Genomic DNA, 20,107 nt, shown 5'->3' on the forward strand with positions numbered 1-20,107 from the left:
ACATTCTACCAGGACACTTAAAAGTGCATCCAGAGCTTAAGCTCTTCAGTAAGTTGTGGCGTTTGTTTGAGCATGTGTGATGACATCAGTATATTCAATTATTAAGAACAGACATTGTCAAATTATAAATAGAAAAGCAAATCATCCAGTAGACAGTACTTTAGATTGAGTGATCTTCCCTGCCCCCATTACATGATGGGTGAGGATACACAAAATCTTTGCATCGTCTGTCTGGTATAGGCGCAACGCCTCGTGTATAAGGAGCTGGTGAAGTTGTTCCTCATGCTGTGGGCCAAGTTAATCTACTAGCCAGCCAGGAAGCAGCATGTTCATCAGAAAAGCAAATTTGACAAACTCTTCCAGCATGTTAGAATACAACCACCGGTCCATTTTTCCTGAAATAAACCCTATTCAACTGACCTCTTTCAGAAAAATGTTAACGTAATGGGGCTGAATGAGCAGCGATATGCGGCGATGATGAAGGTGGAGCAGATTCCTGGCCCCAAGCTACCTTGATCCCATCTCTGTATCATCTCTAATGGCCCAGAGGCTTTCCACCATGTTGGTCAGAGCAACACTGGCCTTGATGAGTAAAGCTTATATTACGACAGGTGAGGATGATGCATGTCTCCACAACACAGCAGTTTCAAGCTTTCCAGTAGCAGCACTAGTAGACATCTGTGGTTAAATTTTAACTTAATTAAATCTGGTGAATGACAAGGACAAATTATTCCTACAGGAATCTCTGTTCTCACCTTCTGGCCTCTTTGGTGACACAATACACACTGCTGTCAAAAGGTTTCAGTAGGTGAGAAAGCAGGTGGCAGTGTTTTAGCGCTACATCAGTGGTCTCCTACATCAACCACCATGGGGGTCTGGATTAGTGCCCACTGTACAAGTTGGCACACCATATCCTCCTGTGGGCTCATGGAAAATCCAGAGAGGGTAGAGCTCCTCTGGAGGCAGTTCAGCCAGGCGGAAGTAGATGTATTTGCATGAAGTGACACACTATTAATGACACAACCACTACAGTTCTCCCTCATGCAGGCAGCTCCACTTTGAGCTTCTGGTCTCTCAACCGAGGTTGTCTAGAGCTCCCACAATGAGGAAACAGTAAACTCTGAAGTGACTCTAAAGTGAAAACTTTTCATTTCTTGGTGTGGACAGGGACAGCAGGAGCCAGTAAACTTCTTGGTCGGTACAGTTCGGGAATTTATGCAGGAACATTTCTCTAAAGGGATATCTCTCTCCACTCTGAAGCCATAGCTGCATACCACACCACTCTGGGTGGTCAGTCACTGGGAAGAGACCCACTTGTTATTTGTTTCCTCTGTGTTCTGCAAAGTGCACCAAAGTGAGTACCCAACTCAAAATATTCCACAATGTTTTTACGCACTCTTTTACAGATTGGACAGTCAGTGCTCAGAGAGCTCCAGAGAGACTCTGTCTCTGGGATACATCATGTTACATAATTAACTTAATTAGTTGCTAGATGTTCTCCCAGCTGAATTTGTTTTTCAAAATTAATCTCTTTTTCGGCCCTTTTTTCTGTTGCCCCCATGCCAACTTTTTTGAGACCTGTAGCAGGTATCAAATTGGAAATGAGCTGATTTTGTGTATAAAATTGTAATTATTTTCAGTTGAAACATTTATGTTATCTACAGTATAAGTGATTTTTTTTTCTTTTTCAATTTATTCAAATTTTTAAAAATGTCCTAACATTTTTTAAATCTGGGTTGTGCCTTTCTGGCCTTTAAATATTTTGTGTTGCTGTATATGAATGGTCAGAAAGCTCACACATGCCTCAGAATGTGGTCAAACAGAGACATTCCCAATGAATTCTGATTCAGGGTCTCAACCATGGTTACATACTTAACCTGAGATATCGATACTAGCACATTGCTAGCATAGGGTGACCAGATTTTAGCATTTTATCCACCAAAAACATCCCATTTTTACAAAACTGCATTCAAAACTGCAAATATACTGCAATATTTCCTGCTGGATACCAAAATGTAATTGTGCAGTGATTATTTGAATAGACAGAGAAGACACATCACTATGTTAAACCTGAAGAACTGAACCTGGATCTCAGTGCTAATATTACCAGTTATCAAAAGAGACACCATTATCATTTTCAAGGTTGTCTCATAACACCCCTTACTCTAAAATCACCATAATGTCCAGCCCGAGGGGTCTTTTGATTTATTTAATTTCCTTTTAAAGAAACATCACCTGTTGTTGTCTACTGTACAAATGATCAGGTTACCTTAGCGACCCGAAAGCACTCAGTCTCCAACATTACTTGCCAATTAAGCTCTATTGAAACTGCAGCTGCTTCACTAATTAAGTGGATGAAGAAACATGACAAGGACAACCATCTGAGCACTCAAACAGACTTGTTAGGATTTGTGAAATTATGCATGCATGCAACTAGAATACATGTTTTTATATGATACAGTTAAATTGTAAGTTGATACTCCCACTATTTAGCATGTTTATGCATTTCTGAATGGATTTATGAATTCCTTAAAAATATATCATGCATCCAAAAGCAACAGTAATAATCAATTTCGAAAAGATACACATAGCCAGTTTAATACAACATATCTTAGCTTTTTTTTACTTTTTGGTTTGTTTCTGGTTTTCAGTTTCCTGATTCTGCTGCTGCAGACAAAGCAGCACAATTAAGAAAAGCCCCATTATAACACTTTTCTATATCAAGTCAATTACCGCATGTGCACATTTTGTTTGTTTTGCAGTTTGTCTGGACTTTATAAAACCTGTAGTATCACAATGCCTTTACCGTGAGAGGCCAAACTACTTCATTTCAAAAAAAAAACACTTTCTGGCTGATACGACTGACGTCTTATTGATTTGACCAATTTAATACCCTTCTTATTAAGTCATCATTTAGTCTGATTGACCAATTCTCTTCTTAATCTCATTTATAAATGATTAATCTTCAACATAAATCTATGAACTATTTTCATGCATTATTATAATTCAGATATTCATTATTTATTATCATTAACTTATAATCATAATCATGACATTCTAGCAATTCAGGAAGAATTTCATGTTTTCCATGCAATTCTGTTTTGGGGAGAAAAGAGAACATTTTTAATGATTTAATTTAACCTCACCAGAGCAGTAAATGCTAGTAAAAACTAGTTTCACCTGCAACAGTGAAGAGAAGATGCTACTGCTGGCTTTTAGACAAGATCAAGCCAAGCTGACGCTGTCAAACAAGACAAGAGTACAATATACAAAAGAACTGCGAGATCAGAAAACAAACAATATCAAAAGAGTATTATGGATGTATGAATCATCTGCTGTGAGAAACGTCCTGCAATCTTACCTTTGGAAAGAGTTACACAAAGGATGCGATGAAACATCCCCTGAATGTGATCATTTTTTTTTTATTGCAAGCCCGGCACAGCTTATGTTTGTGTCAATACTTCAGTGAATTGTTTGTAAGAACACAAACCATACAAAGACATTTGTAACCTTACCAATGTCCTTTAAACGTAAATGTAATGCATCCGTCTGAACAATTTTTTTCATAATTATGGAAAGAGCAAAATTAACACCAGTAATCAATGTCAATGGGTCAAATTATAAAGCAATTTATAATTCTTGTTCCATATGTAGAGCCCACTCATCTCCATTTATATACACAGTATACATTGTGCATTCTAAAGTTTCAGCAACAATATGAGCTGGTTGTCTAAATATGACATCATTTTGGAATGGAAATTGTATGCACGAAAAATCGAAAACACAACAAAATGCATAAGTGAAACAATACAGAAAAAGCCACATGTGCAAGCAGAGGAAACAGTGAGGTAACTGAGCGGGAGAGAACAAGCAAGGGTGGACAGACAACGGGCTGAAGCTCAGATAATAAATCACTGATAGAAAAAGACTGTAAAAAAATAATAATAACAGCATACAGGTTTGTAATAGCATGAGGGTGATTAAGTTTCATCTTTGGCTGAACTGTTCCTTTAATATTAATCTGATAAGAACAAAAGCAGTGGCAAGACATTGAAGCATTTTTGTTTGATATTAAATCTCGGTATAAATAATGAATCGTAACCCTTGCTTTAATGAAATCATTTTATTATTTCAGTGGTTAAAGTCATAAACGTACTGGCCCAGAAACAGCGCCTGTTTACGATTGTTTTCTGTGCAGCTTCATTTACAAGAAATAATTAAAAGATAAAAATCAACATTAAAAACCATGTCTTTCTTGGAATACAAATGAAAACATACAATGTAAAATGAAGTCCGTAGTGTACCATATACATATATTAAAAAAAAAAAAAAAAAAAAAAAAAAATGATAGCATTGCTTGTAAAAGTGCATTCTGGCACTTGGAGGGAAAAACTGCTCACCTAAACCAAAGCAAAAGATACTAGCTACCCTTACCTTAATTACAAAAGACTTTTATTGTACCTGCTTTTTAAAAAGCTGGAAGCACATTTGAACTGCAGCAGAAGTCGGCTTACTTAAGTAATATCAGCGTGGTAAAGCACAGCACCGGACTGTCGGACAGCCTTCACTCTCTTCGGTCCTCATACCGGAGTGTTCCAGCTCATGGTCCAGAACCGCATTAGCCCTTTTAATTCACTTTTAGTACAAAACATGTTCTTTACACACAACGAAAACTGCATGGGTTATGAAGAAAAACCTGACAATGAATCACAAAGCTGCCCCCTCATGTTCAGATAAGAATTAAGCGTGTATGACATTAAAAATCCATCACTTTGTTCGAATGCTTTTAATTCTAAAATTAAGTCCAAGCGATGGGAAAGTTCATCGATTAAAAAAAACTGGCTATGCATCTTTTTTTTGATTCTTTCTAAAATTTACACCACCTGAGCTGCCACACATACAAAAGTGTCAATATTCACAAGCAACTATACAACAATTTTTAAAATCAGTAGGTCCAAAAATGCCTGGGCTCTGTGTATCACCAAAAGAAAGAAATGCACCCAGTGTTCGAAAATAAAAAAATAGAGCATATATATATATATATATATATATATATATATATATATATATAAATTTCATATGTTCTATATTAAAGATTCTGACAGATTTATGCTAAGACTTGTAGTGCAACTACCTATTTTGTGTGTCAAAGAAAAGCATGAGAAAAGCACTGGATCTGAAGAGTAAAAACGTGCATTCCTTTGCCGGTTATTGCTCTGGAGGTCTTTAGAAAAAGAAGGCACCGTGTAGTGAAGACTCGTCCCTGACACAGGGCGGGAGCAGATGACGTTAGCATGGCTGGAAAAGGGACTCTGGTGGTCCCAGGAGAGCAAAAGGGTGGTCAGCCCCTGGGAGAAAACAGTGAGGGATGGCTCTGCGGGGGCTTCGGGGACAGACACACTGGGTAAGAGATATCTCGGAGTTAAAGCGGTCACACAGACGTGGTCACTCGGTCCACAGCGTTATTGACCTCATTTTTGTTGGAATCCAGGCCTTTGGCAGCGTTCATGTCCTTTCGGATGCTCTCGGCCACCTTCTTCATATTCTTCAGCTCGCCGGGGTGTGGAGTGGCCCGCCGCAACAGCGTTCTCTGAGATACAGAAAGAAAAAGAACTCGTCAGTTCACTGTTTTTTTTGTTACAGCACCCTTCAGAGCATTTTAAGACCCCATGACAAGTGTACCGGACATACAATTATTTTTTAATCTCACAGCCTGGTTTCGAGAGAAACGCATACTAGCATAAACTCTTACAATTTCTGCAGCGGGTAGCTTGTATAATCCCCACAGCATTTACCTACTACATGTCCCACAGTGCAATGCACTCTACTCTAAAATAATTTTTAATTTCCAAGATGATGCAAAGCATGATGAGGTCTACAAACGGGGCATGTCCCAATGCCTACACTTCTGGTCTTGGTATGGTGGTGGAGCAGTTATGGGATATTGTACTCTATGGGATAAAAATACTTATTTTACTGAATTTCAGTATTTAATATTCATGCAAAAAAACAAAAAGTGTAACAGTTACTAAACAGTGTTCAAGTAGTCAGAAAAGATTGCAGCCAGAACAATAGCACTTAATAGGTAGTAGCAACTCATAGGTTAAATACGAAGACTCCATAGAAAACTTTTACAAAACTGATAAATCATGACAAATCCATATAATACATTCAGCTTCGTTCCTCACCTCTTCGTCATCCTCGTCATCATCATCCTCCATGAAACGGATGGTGCTCATTCTGTTTGTGGCTTTGTCATCCCAGGTGTCATCCAGCATGCCGCTCTCCACCAGACTCTCCAGAGCACCGCAGCGGGCAAGGTTATCCGAACCTGAACAGCATATGCTTAGGTTTTATTACATACATGGGCTAAACGCATTCCTATATGTATTATTTGGTTAGGACAAAAAAGAGCTTATTTTCCAAGTGTAATGGGTCTTCGAGATCACCGTTTGAAATCCAGCCTTAGTCACAGGCTTACTGAGAAACCGAGATACTGAGATTATTGAGATCCCACCCTCACCCGCCCCCTCCAGCCCAGCGTGACCTGACCTCCAACACATACCAGAGGAAGGGATGAGTAAGAGAATCAAGAATCTTTCCATATGAAGTCAGAAAGACTCAACATAAGCTTTAACGTTACAAAATATGCTGCTTTAGGGATCAATTATTTATTATTGATGCTCAATTATTAATAATAGCCATGGATATTATTATTATATTGGTTTAATATTATTATTCATATTTTTTGTAGAAACAACATCTTTGATTTGAAATAGAAATCTTGGTAACACTTTAGTATAGGGACCCAGCTCACTATTAACTAGCTGCTTTCAGCCCGCTTTTTTTAACATATTGGCTGTTTATTAAGACTTATAAAGCACATTTTCTGCATGACAATATTCCACATCCCTAATCCTACCCAATATCTAAACTTAACCACTACCTTACTAACTATTAATAAGCTGCAAATTAAGTTTGAGGCAAAATTCATAATGAATAGTGTGTTAATAGTGAGGATTTTTTTAAGTCTTCACTAAATAAATTAGCAAAAAAAAGTGCCCTTCCTTCCAGACTTCCTTCCTTCCTGACTTACTTCCTGGCTTCCTGACTTACTTCCTGGCTTCCTGACTTACTTCCTGGCTTCCTGACTTACTTACTTCCTGACTTACTTACTTACTTCCTTCCTGACTTCCTTCCTGACTTCCTTCCTGACTTCCTTCCTGACTTACTTACTTCCTTCCTGACTTACTTACTTACTTCCTGACTTACTTACTTACTTCCTGACTTACTTACTTACTTCCTGACTTACTTACTTACTTCCTGACTTACTTCCTGACTTACTTACTTACTTCCTGACTTACTTACTTACTTCCTGACTTACTTACTTACTTCCTGACTTACTTCCTTCCTTCCTGACTTACTTCCTTCCTTCCTGACTTACTTCCTTCCTTCCTGACTTCCTTCCTTCCTTCCTGACTTCCTTCCTTCCTTCCTTCCTTCCTTCCTGACTTACTTACTGACTACCTACTTCCTGACTTACTTCCTGACTTACTTCCTGACTTACTTCCTTCCTTCCTGACTTACTTCCTTCCTGACTTCCTTCCTTCCTGACTTCCTTCCTTCCTTCCTTCCTTCCTTCCTTCCTGACTTACTTCCTTCCTTCCTGACTTCCTTCCTTCCTCCTCCTTCCTTCCTTCCTGACTTACTTCCTTCCTGACTTACTTCCTTCCTTCCTGACTTACTTCCTTCCTTCCTGACTTCCTTCCTTCCTGACTTACTTACTTCCTGACTTACTTACTTCCTGACTTACTTACTTCCTGACTTACTTCCTGACTTACTTACTTCCTTCCTGAATTACTTACTTCCTGAATTACTTCCTTCCTGACTTACTTCCTTCCTGACTTACTTCCTTCCTGACCTGACTTACTGAATTACTTCCTGACTTACTGACTTACTTCCTGACTGACTTACTCCTGACTTCCTTCCTGACTTACTTCCTTCCTTCCTGACTTACTTCCTTCCTTCCTGACTTACTTCCTTCCTTCCTGACTTACTTCCTTCCTTCCTGACTTACTTCCTTCCTTCCTGACTTACTTCCTTCCTTCCTGACTTACTTCCTGACTTACTTCCTGACTTACTTACTTACTTCCTGACTTACTTCCTTCCTGAATTACTTCCTTCCTGAATTACTTCCTTCCTGAATTACTTCCTTCCTGAATTACTTCCTTCCTGAATTACTTCCTTCCTGACTTACTGACTTACTTCCTTCCTGACTTACTTCCTTCCTGACTTACTTCCTTCCTGACTTACTGACTTACTTCCTGACTTACTTCCTTCCTTCCTTCCTGACTTACTTCCTTCCTTCCTTCCTGACTTACTTCCTTCCTTCCTTCCTGACTTACTTCCTTCCTTCCTGACTTACTTACTTCCTTCCTGACTTACTTACTTCCTTCCTGACTTACTTACTTACTTCCTTCCTGACTTACTTACTTCCTTCCTGACTTACTTACTTCCTTCCTGACTTACTTACTTCCTTCCTGACTTACTTCCTTCCTGACTTACTTACTTCCTTCCTGACTTCCTTCCTGACTTACTTACTTACTTCCTGACTTACTTACTGACTTACTTCCTTCCTGACTTGGATGGTGTCACAATTTCCACAAAACACCACTTTTAAACACTGCTAAAAAAATATAAATTATAATTTAAGTGTTTCTTCAGTAGCAATTCAGCATATCACAACGATTTCTGAAGTGAGACTGAAGACTGGAGTAACAGTAACAGAACAGGAACTCCTCTCATGGAATGTGGCATACAAAACGTCACATATACTGGAATTTTCTAGTTTTATCAATGAAAGAGAAGTTAAAGACCCCAAAAAATAAAATCTTCAATGGGTTTAGGTTAAGACGGGACTATGAGAGGAGGCCGTGTGTGGCAACATCTAAGGGCGAGCTGAGCTCAGAGGAGATAAGCCTCTTTAGCCGCCCAATCCTCTGGTGCCATGTAGAAAGCACTAGAGGAAGCTCAGGAATATCAAGACCTGATCTGTACATCTATACCTCCACTCAACTCAACACACACATCACACGGTCTGATTGAATCATACAGGTGCGCTGAGCCCCAGGTAAATCCCACAGAACCGACACAAGATTAAAGCAGGATGAAAAAAATCTGATTACGGGCAGAACCTCCTTGCAGAAATCTCGACGGAATCATTATACCTCGAAAGTGATATAGTGCTGGTTAGGATGGAAAACATGTAAAGGGCATATACTACGTTTAACATTCCCTACCCTGAAACCCACTAATCTTAGTCTCTTGGAAAACATTCATTTAGTTTTTATTACCTTGATCTTGATCTTGATCTCCCTGCGATACAGTTGCTGTTTAACCTCTGCATCCTAATAGTAACTATAGTGAATATGATTCCTCAAGCGTCATGTGACACTGCACTCTTTAGCACTGAGTGCTAAATATTTAGCTTTGCATCAAAAGAATAATGTAAGTCTTACAGCCTAGAAAAAAAACAACTTGGCAGGTATTAAAATATTAAAAAGCCTCATTCAATACAGGCAGTTTTATCTCATAACAGCAGTTTTCACTTAACCTTGCGCTGAGGGTGAAATGATATCAGCTTTATTAATTATTCATTATAAAGTGAGCAGTCTTTGCTCACTTTCTTTATATAATCCATTCATAAATCGAATAAAGGCTGAATCTGAAATTGCGATGCCTGAAATTTCAATGACATTAAACCTTACAGTATAACTGTACTACACCTGCCACTTGTTCCATTACATGTAATGCGTTTCTTTGCTTTTGATTTTGATTTTTTTTTATTGCTTCTTTATTGCAATATGTTTACATAACTGGCTACATGCTAATGTTTTTAAACAGTCAAACAACATATTATTTACTTAATTATTAATAGCGGTTATAATTTATTAATTAATTAATTTTACTGAAAACAAACATGTAATTAGTTAAGCAACCTTTGCTACGATACAAAAATTGGTTCTAGGAACTGTTAAATTTTACTGGTATTGGCACCAACTACTGTAACAACACTAGTATGCAGCATATATAAAATTCTTTTATACAAAAAAATTATGAGAAAAAAAGATTCAGAATTCCTAAGCTTATTCTACATATCTCTGTATCCTACATATTCGCTAACTTCGGCCAGATTTGACCCTTTCTATAAAATCCCCACTCGCCTACAAACACAGAGAAAACCTGAAAGCCCAGAACATCTGACAGAAAGAGAGCGCCAGGTCCTCTGATGTTATGAAAACCTGTCACGGAGTCTGTGTGCTTTCACGTATGTCCGGTAGAAATGGCATTTCCGCCACAATATTTGATAAAAAAAAAAGATCTAACGTGATGTTTTAAGTGTCGTGCAGGCATCAGAGCTTTACCTTTGTTTTCTGATTCACAGGGCTGCTGAGGCAACAGTACACAGGTCAGGACCTTCTCTCCAGACTCGGGGTCCACGTCTGTCTGGAAGGTGAGCAGGGGTTGAGACTGGTTCTCTGACAGCCAGAGAGCTTTGAGTCGTAGAGAGGTCAGGGTCAAGGGCAGGTACAGCAGCCTTCGCAGAAACACGGACAGAATATCATTCACAAAACACGCTTCTGCCTCTCTTACATCTGTTACTGCTAACTAGTCTTTTTTTTCTGAAATAACACTATAAATACAGCACAAATTAATTATGCACAGTAAGGTCGTTATTAGGTTTTTCAGTTTTAGATAATCACTTGTACAATAGTGTTTTTATTCTGTAAATCACATTTACAGTGATGGAAGTCTATGGAGAATGTGGACTAGAGACAGAAGCAGAAGTGTGCAGCTTATATAATATTATTTTCCTTAAAACAAAAAGGGGAAAATAACAAATTGGGTAGGCTTTTATAAAGAGGTTTTTTTTTAATTCATCTCTGATAAAAACAAATTCTAAAACTAAACCTGGTGTGACTTTAACTGGCGTCGTTTAAAATCTTTTCATAAGCATCAACTCAATTTATTTCATCTTTTCAAGGCAAATTATATTTTTTAATAAAATGTGACAAATTTCTATAACTGCATAGAAAGTCCTTATATTTGAGTTTAAATATAATGACTATACTGTCTCTTTAAAACATTTTATTTGACCGTTTTAAACAGTTTTGGAGGAAAAGGCTATCTACAGAGGGACAGAAATATGTCATGTTTCATTAAAAATATCTATATCTGTACTATAAAGATAAATGAATTATCTTTCATGAATGTATACCTGCGGAGTGATTCAGCGATACCCATCCTGTGTCAAAGCAAGCCATCGATGTGCTTGATGACTCAGTCTACATCGGGAACCCCCCCCCCAGTGAGAAAACTTTGTTGTGACAAACCTGTTTCCAGACACGTCGAGCACGTGAAGCTCTGTAGCCTGGGAGAGCTCAGGAGGGACGCGCACCAGACGGTTCTCTCTCACGCACAGAACATTCAGACTGCAGCAGCCGCCGATCTGAGACGAATCACAAAACGGCATGAGCGTATTCCCCTGCGACCACTGCGAAACGCATTTTACTTCGTCGCAAGAGAGCACGGCACACGAATACTTGCAGGAAAATGAGAACAGAGAGCAACGAACAAACTGAACTGAACAAGCAAAGCAGGCAAACCTTTGCTAAATAAGCGGTTTCTGTGACAATAATGCAGAAGAGCTAAAATTAGAAGCAATTGGAGGTGGTCTGAACTAGAGCACTTTACTGCAAATCAAACTTTATCTGTGTGTTAAGACTATGCTTGCATTTAAGCACAACGGTCGATAATAGTTATTATTGTTCATAATTAAGAAAAGCCTTAAAAAAAAAAAAAAACAACTTTAAGCTGGATGTTTAAAGGAGGTCAATTTTTTTAAATGCTAATGAAACATTATTAAACTAACCCCAGATGTTTTTCTTTATTAGTTAAATATAAGGCTGTACAATAAATCACATTTAATTTTAATTTCTGCTTCTCTTAATCAACTATGCATAATCATCTGAAGCATTGGCCAGCTTATTATTTATCCAAATTTTTATTATTATTTGCCATTTCTTTTATCTCGCATTGGTTACAAGCCTCCATAATGTTCTCCATGTTTTTTTCTTAATTTTCCCAACCTGGCAACCACGCTGATTCACAGAAGACCAGCTATAACATTAGATTATGATATTCGGCTCAAATAAATGCGCAATAAAGCCATTTGGTTCTCCTTCACAAGTTCAATGTGCTGTTTGTGCTCTGCGCTACAAAAAACTTTTTTTCTTAGGGTTTTACCAGTAGAAAGTGTGTTAATTAAAAATAATAAATCGAGAAACTAAAATGTAATGAGTCGATGTTCTCTTGATTTGCGCTTACATGAAAATGCCCACAAAATAAACGAAAAGAAAAGAAACGGTTATCAATTTGTCGCATGATTATTTTGCTTAGTTTGCCGTTAAGTGCAGCAACTGAAGATGAAATGACATGAGAACATGACATTTTGCTGGCTTTTGCGTTGTGTGTGTCCATTGAGTGAGGTCAGAGAAGTCACAGCTGAGCAAACGGTCTCAGAGAACAATCGGCCTCGTTCAGACAGAGCCATTGTTTAAACAAGACAATAACATTCCTCAAAATCCTGTTCAGCTGTCACCAGGGCCCGTCCTCACCCCACACACATGGGAAAGTATGAAAGAGAAAGGGGGTTCTCAAGAAGCCATTCGAGGGCTGTTGAAGATGAGCGGTAACACAACAAGCTATGTGTTTGTCTGGTGTCTGTGCCGTCGGCGACCCCATCCCGAGCTCTGCAGTCATGCCACAAAAACACACAGCACTACGGAATCATGTGACGGCTGATGTCAGGGCGCCAATAACACCGTCTGACCTAAGGTGCGCTTTCGCTGAACTGAATCCGGCCTGGAACTGGATGTGCTGGTTAGGACGTGCAGGGATTACCTTTCATTAGACCAATTACAGCGGCAGCAGGGCCACTATCAGATGAGTCAGCGCGTAAACCGAAGCACTCGTGATAGACACGCTCACACAGGCCAGTACAAGTGTGTGCTACTGTGCTACTAAAGCCAAACACTCCTAGAGCGTTTAAAAAAGTCTTACTTTGAATGTGGCTTAAGCGAGGATAAAGATGTTTAATTTGAAAGGCGCTGCTAAATGATAAATGCTGCATGTTCAAACAGCACTTTAAAACAATGTAGTAGCATCAGTGTGGAAAATTATATATGCAATGACCCTCAACTAATGAGTCTCACAATTTGGTTTGGGGTTAATGCCTTGTGATGGGATGCCTCAATTTTTCACATTTTGTTATGTCGCTGCCTTATGTTAAACTGTGTTCAATTGATTTCCACATGTACAGCAATAATTACGGTTTTAACATCTTTGCAAATTTATTCAAAATAAATTTAAAAAACCCTAAAATGATTCCATTGAATAAGTACCCATTAACTAAATATTTCGCTGAAACATCTTTACAGTCTCAAGTCTTTTTTGTTTGATCTGACAAGCTTCGCCTATCGGCAAATTGGCAATCATCTACCACTCTTCTCCTCACCTCTTTGACCCTCAAGCACTGTCAGGTCGAACGGGGGCAGATGCACATGCTCGGGTTTCTCCAGAAATATCTGATTCAATCCGGTTCAATCCCAGGCTGTGTCTGGGCCACTCAAGGACTTTCACAGAGTTGTCTATAAGCCACTCTCGCTGTGTGCTTAGGGTCATTGTCCTGCTGGAAGGTGAACCTTCTGCCAGCCTGCGCTTCTGAATGCTCTGGACTGGGTTTCCTTCAAGGCTATCTCTATATTTTGCTCTGATGATTCCCTCAGTCCCTGCCACTGAAAAACAGTCCCACAGCATGAGGCTGCTACCAGCACACTTTACTTTTGAGATGGTACTCTGCAGGGGATGAGCAAAGCTGGTTTCTTTCAAACATGATGCTTAGAATTGAGGTCCATCAGACCAGAGAATTGTGTTTCTCACAGTCTAAGGGTCCGATATGTGATTTTTTTGCTAATTCCAAGTGTCCCAGATAAGGGTATGAATGCATACCCTTAGTTTTTTTATTTGTAATAAATATGCAAAAAAAAAAACTAGTTTTTTTGCTGTACAGTTATGGTGTATTGTTCTCACACATTGATGACTTCATTACTGGTTGGAGCAAAAAACTACAGGCACACCGGCCCTCCAGGATAAACTTTTTCTCACCCCTGAACTAGTTAATAGTAAGAATTACCCCCTATACTAAAGAGTTGCAAGAATTTCTAAGTCTGCTTAATGCATAAACTACTACAAAAAGCAGGTCAGGTGTGAACACTTCTGCAGGCTGCATCTTACTTTGTAATGTAAACAGTTATTCTTTTCATAGCTTTTGCTAGCAAAAAAAAAGAACACTTATCACAAAAGGACAGCCTGATTATTTCAAGGATCTTCTCTTTTTAAATTTCTGTTACTTTTGCTGTATTTTCACTTAATTCACGCAAATTACCCCATAATTTACTCACCTCCAAGCCCTCCTAGATGTATATGACTTTCTTCTTTAAGATGAACACAGTCAGAATAAAAAAATAATTATCCTGGCTCTTCCAAGCTTGGTGGATAGCGGCCATTATTTTGAAGCTCTTTAAATCCCATATATCCATTGTAAAACTAACTTGTATGCCTCCCCAGGTGTTAACATTTTTAACACAGCTTTTTTAACAAAAATATTTCTATTTTTTATAAGTATAACTCAAATCACTGACTTCCAGCAACGTCTTTATGCATGTTCACAAAAGGGGTGTGCAATAAATATTGTCTGAAATAATACCAGAACTGTTTTAACTGCGATTTAACATCGAGTATTTATCAAAAACACCTCTACAGTTTCACTGCATGATTCAGTCAAATGAAATGCCTTTAAACTGAGTACAAATTCAAGAACTGGGGGCAGAACATGTATATATTTGTATCATTTCATATAAGCTTTCATATAAGATTTTCTAAAAATCACAATGATTACAAATGTGATATAGAATTTTTACAACAGTTCCATAAACAAGAGGTTAATTAAGAGATTTTAGACAATATTTTGCACTATTTCGACAGCAAAACACAAACACAACCATGGCATTATTTTGAGTCTCTAAGCAACATGACATTGATTTGTTTCTGAATGAACCAACAGTTTAAATGATTCGGTTCAGTTACAATGACTCACTTATTTATAGTGGCTTACTGCCACGTGCTGGCGGTTTTAAATTCACATTCAGAGTACAATTTATTTAAAATAATTTCACATATCAGTATTCAAAAGACAACAGACTGAAAAAATGGCTTCATAAAAGGTAAAAATCTGTTAAAACGTATAGGAAAAAAATATTTCTATTAGTTTGAACTGAGAAGTGCAATATGTAGAATATCGCAGACTTTAGGAATCAGCTGTCCAGAGCAGTCTTTAGGATACCAGAACACTAACACACAAAATCCTGTCTAATAATCATTATCGCTAAAATCAGAGAAAATATTGAGCTGTCGATATCGGACATCCCTAGGTCACAAGAGAGTCAAGTTTTTTAAATTGGCTTCTTAGCTGACCTTTGACTCGACATGCATGCTTTAGTTCGACTATTAGAACAAAACGGTGTGTCTGCGGCATTCATAAACACAGAAGCCATATTTAAATAGTGTTTTTGAGAATTATGTCTGCAAATACAAATGGAAGTGGGAGAGTGCTCACTTGTGTGTGCACCAAGGTTTTGTGTGTGTGTGTGTGTGTGTGTGTGTGTGGTGTGTGTGTCAGAACGGAACTGTGCGCGATACAGAACATGCAACCATGAAACTTATGCAAAGTAATGTCTAAATATATAGTGTCCGGGTAAACTAGCAACAGCAAGAAAAACAAGTTCCAAGAGTATCAGAACTGTTACTGAGAATTTGAAGCAGGCGCCACTGTATTTACTGCATATGTACAGTAAACACAGTCTCACCCATTGAGCGAAAGTGTAAGCAAGATATAAGATAGTTTGCTACATGCTGCTGCCATCAAGTCCCCCTGAGAGCTCTCCGTCTAAACTAGGAAGTCACGAGTACAATTTGATGCGTATTAAAATTAAATTTAAACCCTTTTAACACAAAATAAAAAGCAGTAAGATATTTACTTAGGTGTCTAGTTTACGGGTTTAAACTTTCTCATACTTCCAGAGAATGATGGGAAACACGGTTACACCTCATGCAATGTTCCGCTTGTGTTTCTTGAATAAGGCCCAATAACTAATAAATAATAAGACGGCATACCTCTTTTGGTAAAGACGTTAGTCGATTCCTATCACAGTTGAAGTTGGACAGTTTCTTTAGTTTTCCGATACTTCTTGGCAAATTCTGAGAAAAACAAACAAAACAAAAACATATTAAAATCACTTGCACCAACATGTACTGTAAAAGAAAAAGATTACCACATAAGATTTCAACTCTATGCTGGGTGGTTTCAAGCCATGTTTAAGTGAAATATGAACGAAACCAATCAATGGTTTAAATTAATCTAAATTCTTGATGAATCTTAAATCTAGAGTAATTTAAACCAACAGTTGGTTTTGTGCATATTTTACAACCCAGTGTAATAAGCAAGCAAACTGGGTTATATATATATATATATATATATATATATATATATATATATATATATATATATATATATATATATACATACACACACACACACACACACACACATATATATATACACACATACTACACATGGCTACATTTTCATAGAAATAAAAATAATAATTTTGTGCAAAATGTATTTTTTTAGTATATAAAGGCAGGCTAAAATTAAAACAATTACTTATTTAAAATAAGTGTTCTTTTAGCATTTGATGACAGACAATAGTTATTCTTTTTCCATCTGCATTATTGTCTGAGAATATATATATATATATATATATATATATTGATTATATATATATATATATACACACACACATACATACAGGTATATATACACATACATATATATACATATATACACACATCTTCAACTTGCATTGAACTGATATTTAATAAGTTGATAGTTGACATTTTTAAGGACAATGTAATGTAACTGAAAGCATGTAGACCGTTTGTTGGTTCAATTGCTGTAACTTACCACCAGCTGGTTTTCTGTCAACACTAGTTCTGTCAGGCTTTCACAGTTGCCTATGCTCTCCGGGAGTTGGACTAATCTGTTTTGATCTGCTTTCAATATTGAAAGCCGTCTTAGTTTACCTAAAGGAAAACACACATTACAGTAATATTACTGCATCAAACAGAGAGTTTAAACAAGAGTGGATAAGTAGGTCAACCACACATCTAATAAACCAATCGATTGATACAAGTATTTCATAACATGACAAAATAAAACAAGTAATTGAGTTTTGCCTTTTCCAAAAAAATCAAATTCCCTCATCCCCGTCATCTAATTTCTGCAGGTTACGAAAGACAGCAACCACACAGAAGCACACAGGCACTGCAGATAGCGGTCAGGCCCTAAACACTGACCTAAGCCCTCCGGCAGCACGTCTATGAGGTTCTGGGACACCAGGAGGTCAGTGAGGGAGAGGAGGTTTCCCATCTCCTCTGGGAGGCGCTCTAACTTGTTCTCCGATACATCCAGACAGGTAAGGCTTCTCATGCTACCCAGTTCCTGAGGCGAAGAAGGCATGCACACGCAAATGTAAACACGTTATGCAAACTTCCACCCTCAAGCACAAAAAAAAGCCTCTAGGATATTGAGGAAGCAGCTTTCAATAGTAGATTGTTTGATTAGTAGAGAACGATATCACACATTACAAATCAAGTGTAAAATAATATAAAGGGGCGGTACACACAACTTATGAAATAATATATACGTTTGCAAAATATCGCCTAAAGAAGATACGACAGTCCGCTAGACAGACCGTCTTTGAAAATGACATCAACAGGACATGTCAGAAATACTTTACCGGCGGTATTTCAGACAGCTGGTTTCCGTCCAGCCACAGGTCTTTCAGACTGACAAGACAGCCTATTGTCTCAGGCTGCAAGAAAACAAGTTTGACAGAGTTCAGACGGAGCAATGAGAACACAGCAGGTGACTGTTACCGACGTGCACAAGAATGCAGGCCAGCGAAACTTTCGTGAAATAGCATTCCGATGTAGCCTGCAGTAAGTCCGGCTTCTGTCAAACAGGGGTCACATTCATGCAAAAATGGGTTTTAGACTTGGAAAAACGTCTGTAGGCTAAACCAACGCTTGAAAAATACCCCAAAGATTCAAGATTAACGTGTGAATCTCATGAGACATGCCAAAAAGAACGCTTCAACCCAAAATTAAAAGGAAGAAGTTTTGCATAAAGAAAACTACATTTTATGTTTGGCTCGTGGAGGGGCTTCGGGAAGCGACTTCACCTCGAGGTCCGACATCACCCTAAGAACCACTAGCGCTTGGAATATAATGGACAGCTTAAGAGATGTGAAATTATATTGGCGGAGTAGACGGAAGGACGGTGAAACGCAAGCAGCGCTGCTCTAATGAAAGTTTAAACTCGCTCACTCCCTGCGCGTGGGAATTTCATAGAATAAAAATAAATTCAAAAGTTAACCAATTAATTAAAACTGGGGGAACAATTATATATAGATATAAAAAAAAAGCAATCAGTTTTCCTTTTTAATATAAATTACTATTATTCTGAGTCCCAGTATCATTAGTCTGGAAGCTTTTGAATTATTTTTTTTTTTATGGCAGTCTTTTGCAGTTATGCAATGTATTAGAGCAAAAAACTTGAGAAGGGAGTCCAAAGATCCCACAACATTCTGTTCCGTGGCAGGATTATACTAACTCTAAATGACACACTTTATTTACTAATTACTGACATTGAAACTGCAGCACAGAGAACAAAGTGATCTTCTTTTCCATATAGCTCATTATTAAACTGGGTCATGTTTTATATTAGCTGGCTTTAAGTACTATGTACTTGCATCAAAAATAAGTACAATGTACTCATTGTGTTCATATTTTTATTGTAAAACACATTGCTGCTATTGGGGTGGAAACCGGGTAAAGGTTTGGTGGTATGGGTAGGTTTAAGGGTATGTTAAGGGATGGATCAACAGTGTAATTGTAATTTTAAGTACAAATATTAACTTCAGATGTAATCACAGAATAAATCACAAAAAGTGTAAAAAAAATGTGCTTGTAACAAATGATTAAAGTGCATAGTAGTTAGAGCCACCTAATATAAAGTGTGATATTAACATGAATAAATAGCCAAAGATACAGTACAGTGCAATTTTAATGTCTCACAAAATCTCTTAGGATGATATGACAGGACACAGAGGAGAAGAACTATCGAATAAAGTTGTTAATTTCATTTTCTCTGCGAACACAAAATATACTTGTAGCTTCATAAAATTATGGTTGAACCACAGACGCCACATTGATGCGTTAATTAAGGTTTAAAAAAAATTGTCCTAAAAACTTATGACAGTTAAGGTTTCATTTTTACATTATAGCAGAACAATTATATCATTAGAAATGAAATGTTTGAATGCAACTTATACAAGTTTCTTTTACCTGCGTGTTGATTATTATATCTGAAAGCAAATAAGTTATTTAAGTGTTTATGTTGAAAACGTTAATTTTGGTATGTTTAATCCATTCCTTTTCTGTCAAAATTAGAAATGTGTTTGTTAACTGCAATTTGTAAATCTGCAACAGTTCTGCAATTAAACTGTTAACAAAATGTCGTGAAATGTTTGCTGGGGTTTTATACGTTGCGTAAAATGTACATTTGTTGTTGTTTTTTTCAACATTGTTCTTTCTGACATTCTTTATCATTCAGCCTAATAATCAGACAAGGTTCCAGAGACGGCGTGACAGATGACATATTCCAAGTCTCGTTGGGCTCATTATTATTCTTATTAGTCCATTTAGAGCATGCCATGAAAATCTCAACACTTACCAAATTGTACAGTTCATTGCTTCCTACATCCAGTTCTTCAAGTTTATGAAGTTGAGACAGAGACCTGATTGAAAAAAAAAAAATGAAAAACACCAATTTGCTTTGGCCTTATATACAGTACACAAACACACA

At 37.6% G+C, this 20,107-nt stretch overlaps 1 protein-coding gene across 1 annotated transcript in view; it reads right to left on the bottom strand.

Annotated features, from left to right (window-relative positions):
• Positions 1-4,108: 4,108 nt before the first annotated feature.
• lrrc1 (leucine rich repeat containing 1) overlaps positions 4,109-20,107 on the bottom strand; it is a 35,203-nt gene continuing 19,204 nt past the window's right edge. The window contains exons 6-14 of the mRNA XM_043234575.1: positions 19,976-20,039; positions 17,979-18,053; positions 17,536-17,680; positions 17,144-17,262; positions 16,294-16,377; positions 11,394-11,509; positions 10,425-10,597; positions 6,189-6,331; positions 4,109-5,590 (exon numbers count right to left, since the gene is read on the bottom strand). Coding sequence (XP_043090510.1) covers positions 5,432-5,590; positions 6,189-6,331; positions 10,425-10,597; positions 11,394-11,509; positions 16,294-16,377; positions 17,144-17,262; positions 17,536-17,680; positions 17,979-18,053; positions 19,976-20,039 — 1,078 coding nt within the window. The 3' untranslated portion in view covers positions 4,109-5,431. The remainder of the gene's footprint in view (positions 5,591-6,188; positions 6,332-10,424; positions 10,598-11,393; positions 11,510-16,293; positions 16,378-17,143; positions 17,263-17,535; positions 17,681-17,978; positions 18,054-19,975; positions 20,040-20,107) is intronic.

Source organism: Puntigrus tetrazona, unplaced genomic scaffold, assembly GCF_018831695.1.
Source record: "Puntigrus tetrazona isolate hp1 unplaced genomic scaffold, ASM1883169v1 S000001170, whole genome shotgun sequence".
Classification (NCBI taxonomy): domain Eukaryota; kingdom Metazoa; phylum Chordata; class Actinopteri; order Cypriniformes; family Cyprinidae; genus Puntigrus; species Puntigrus tetrazona.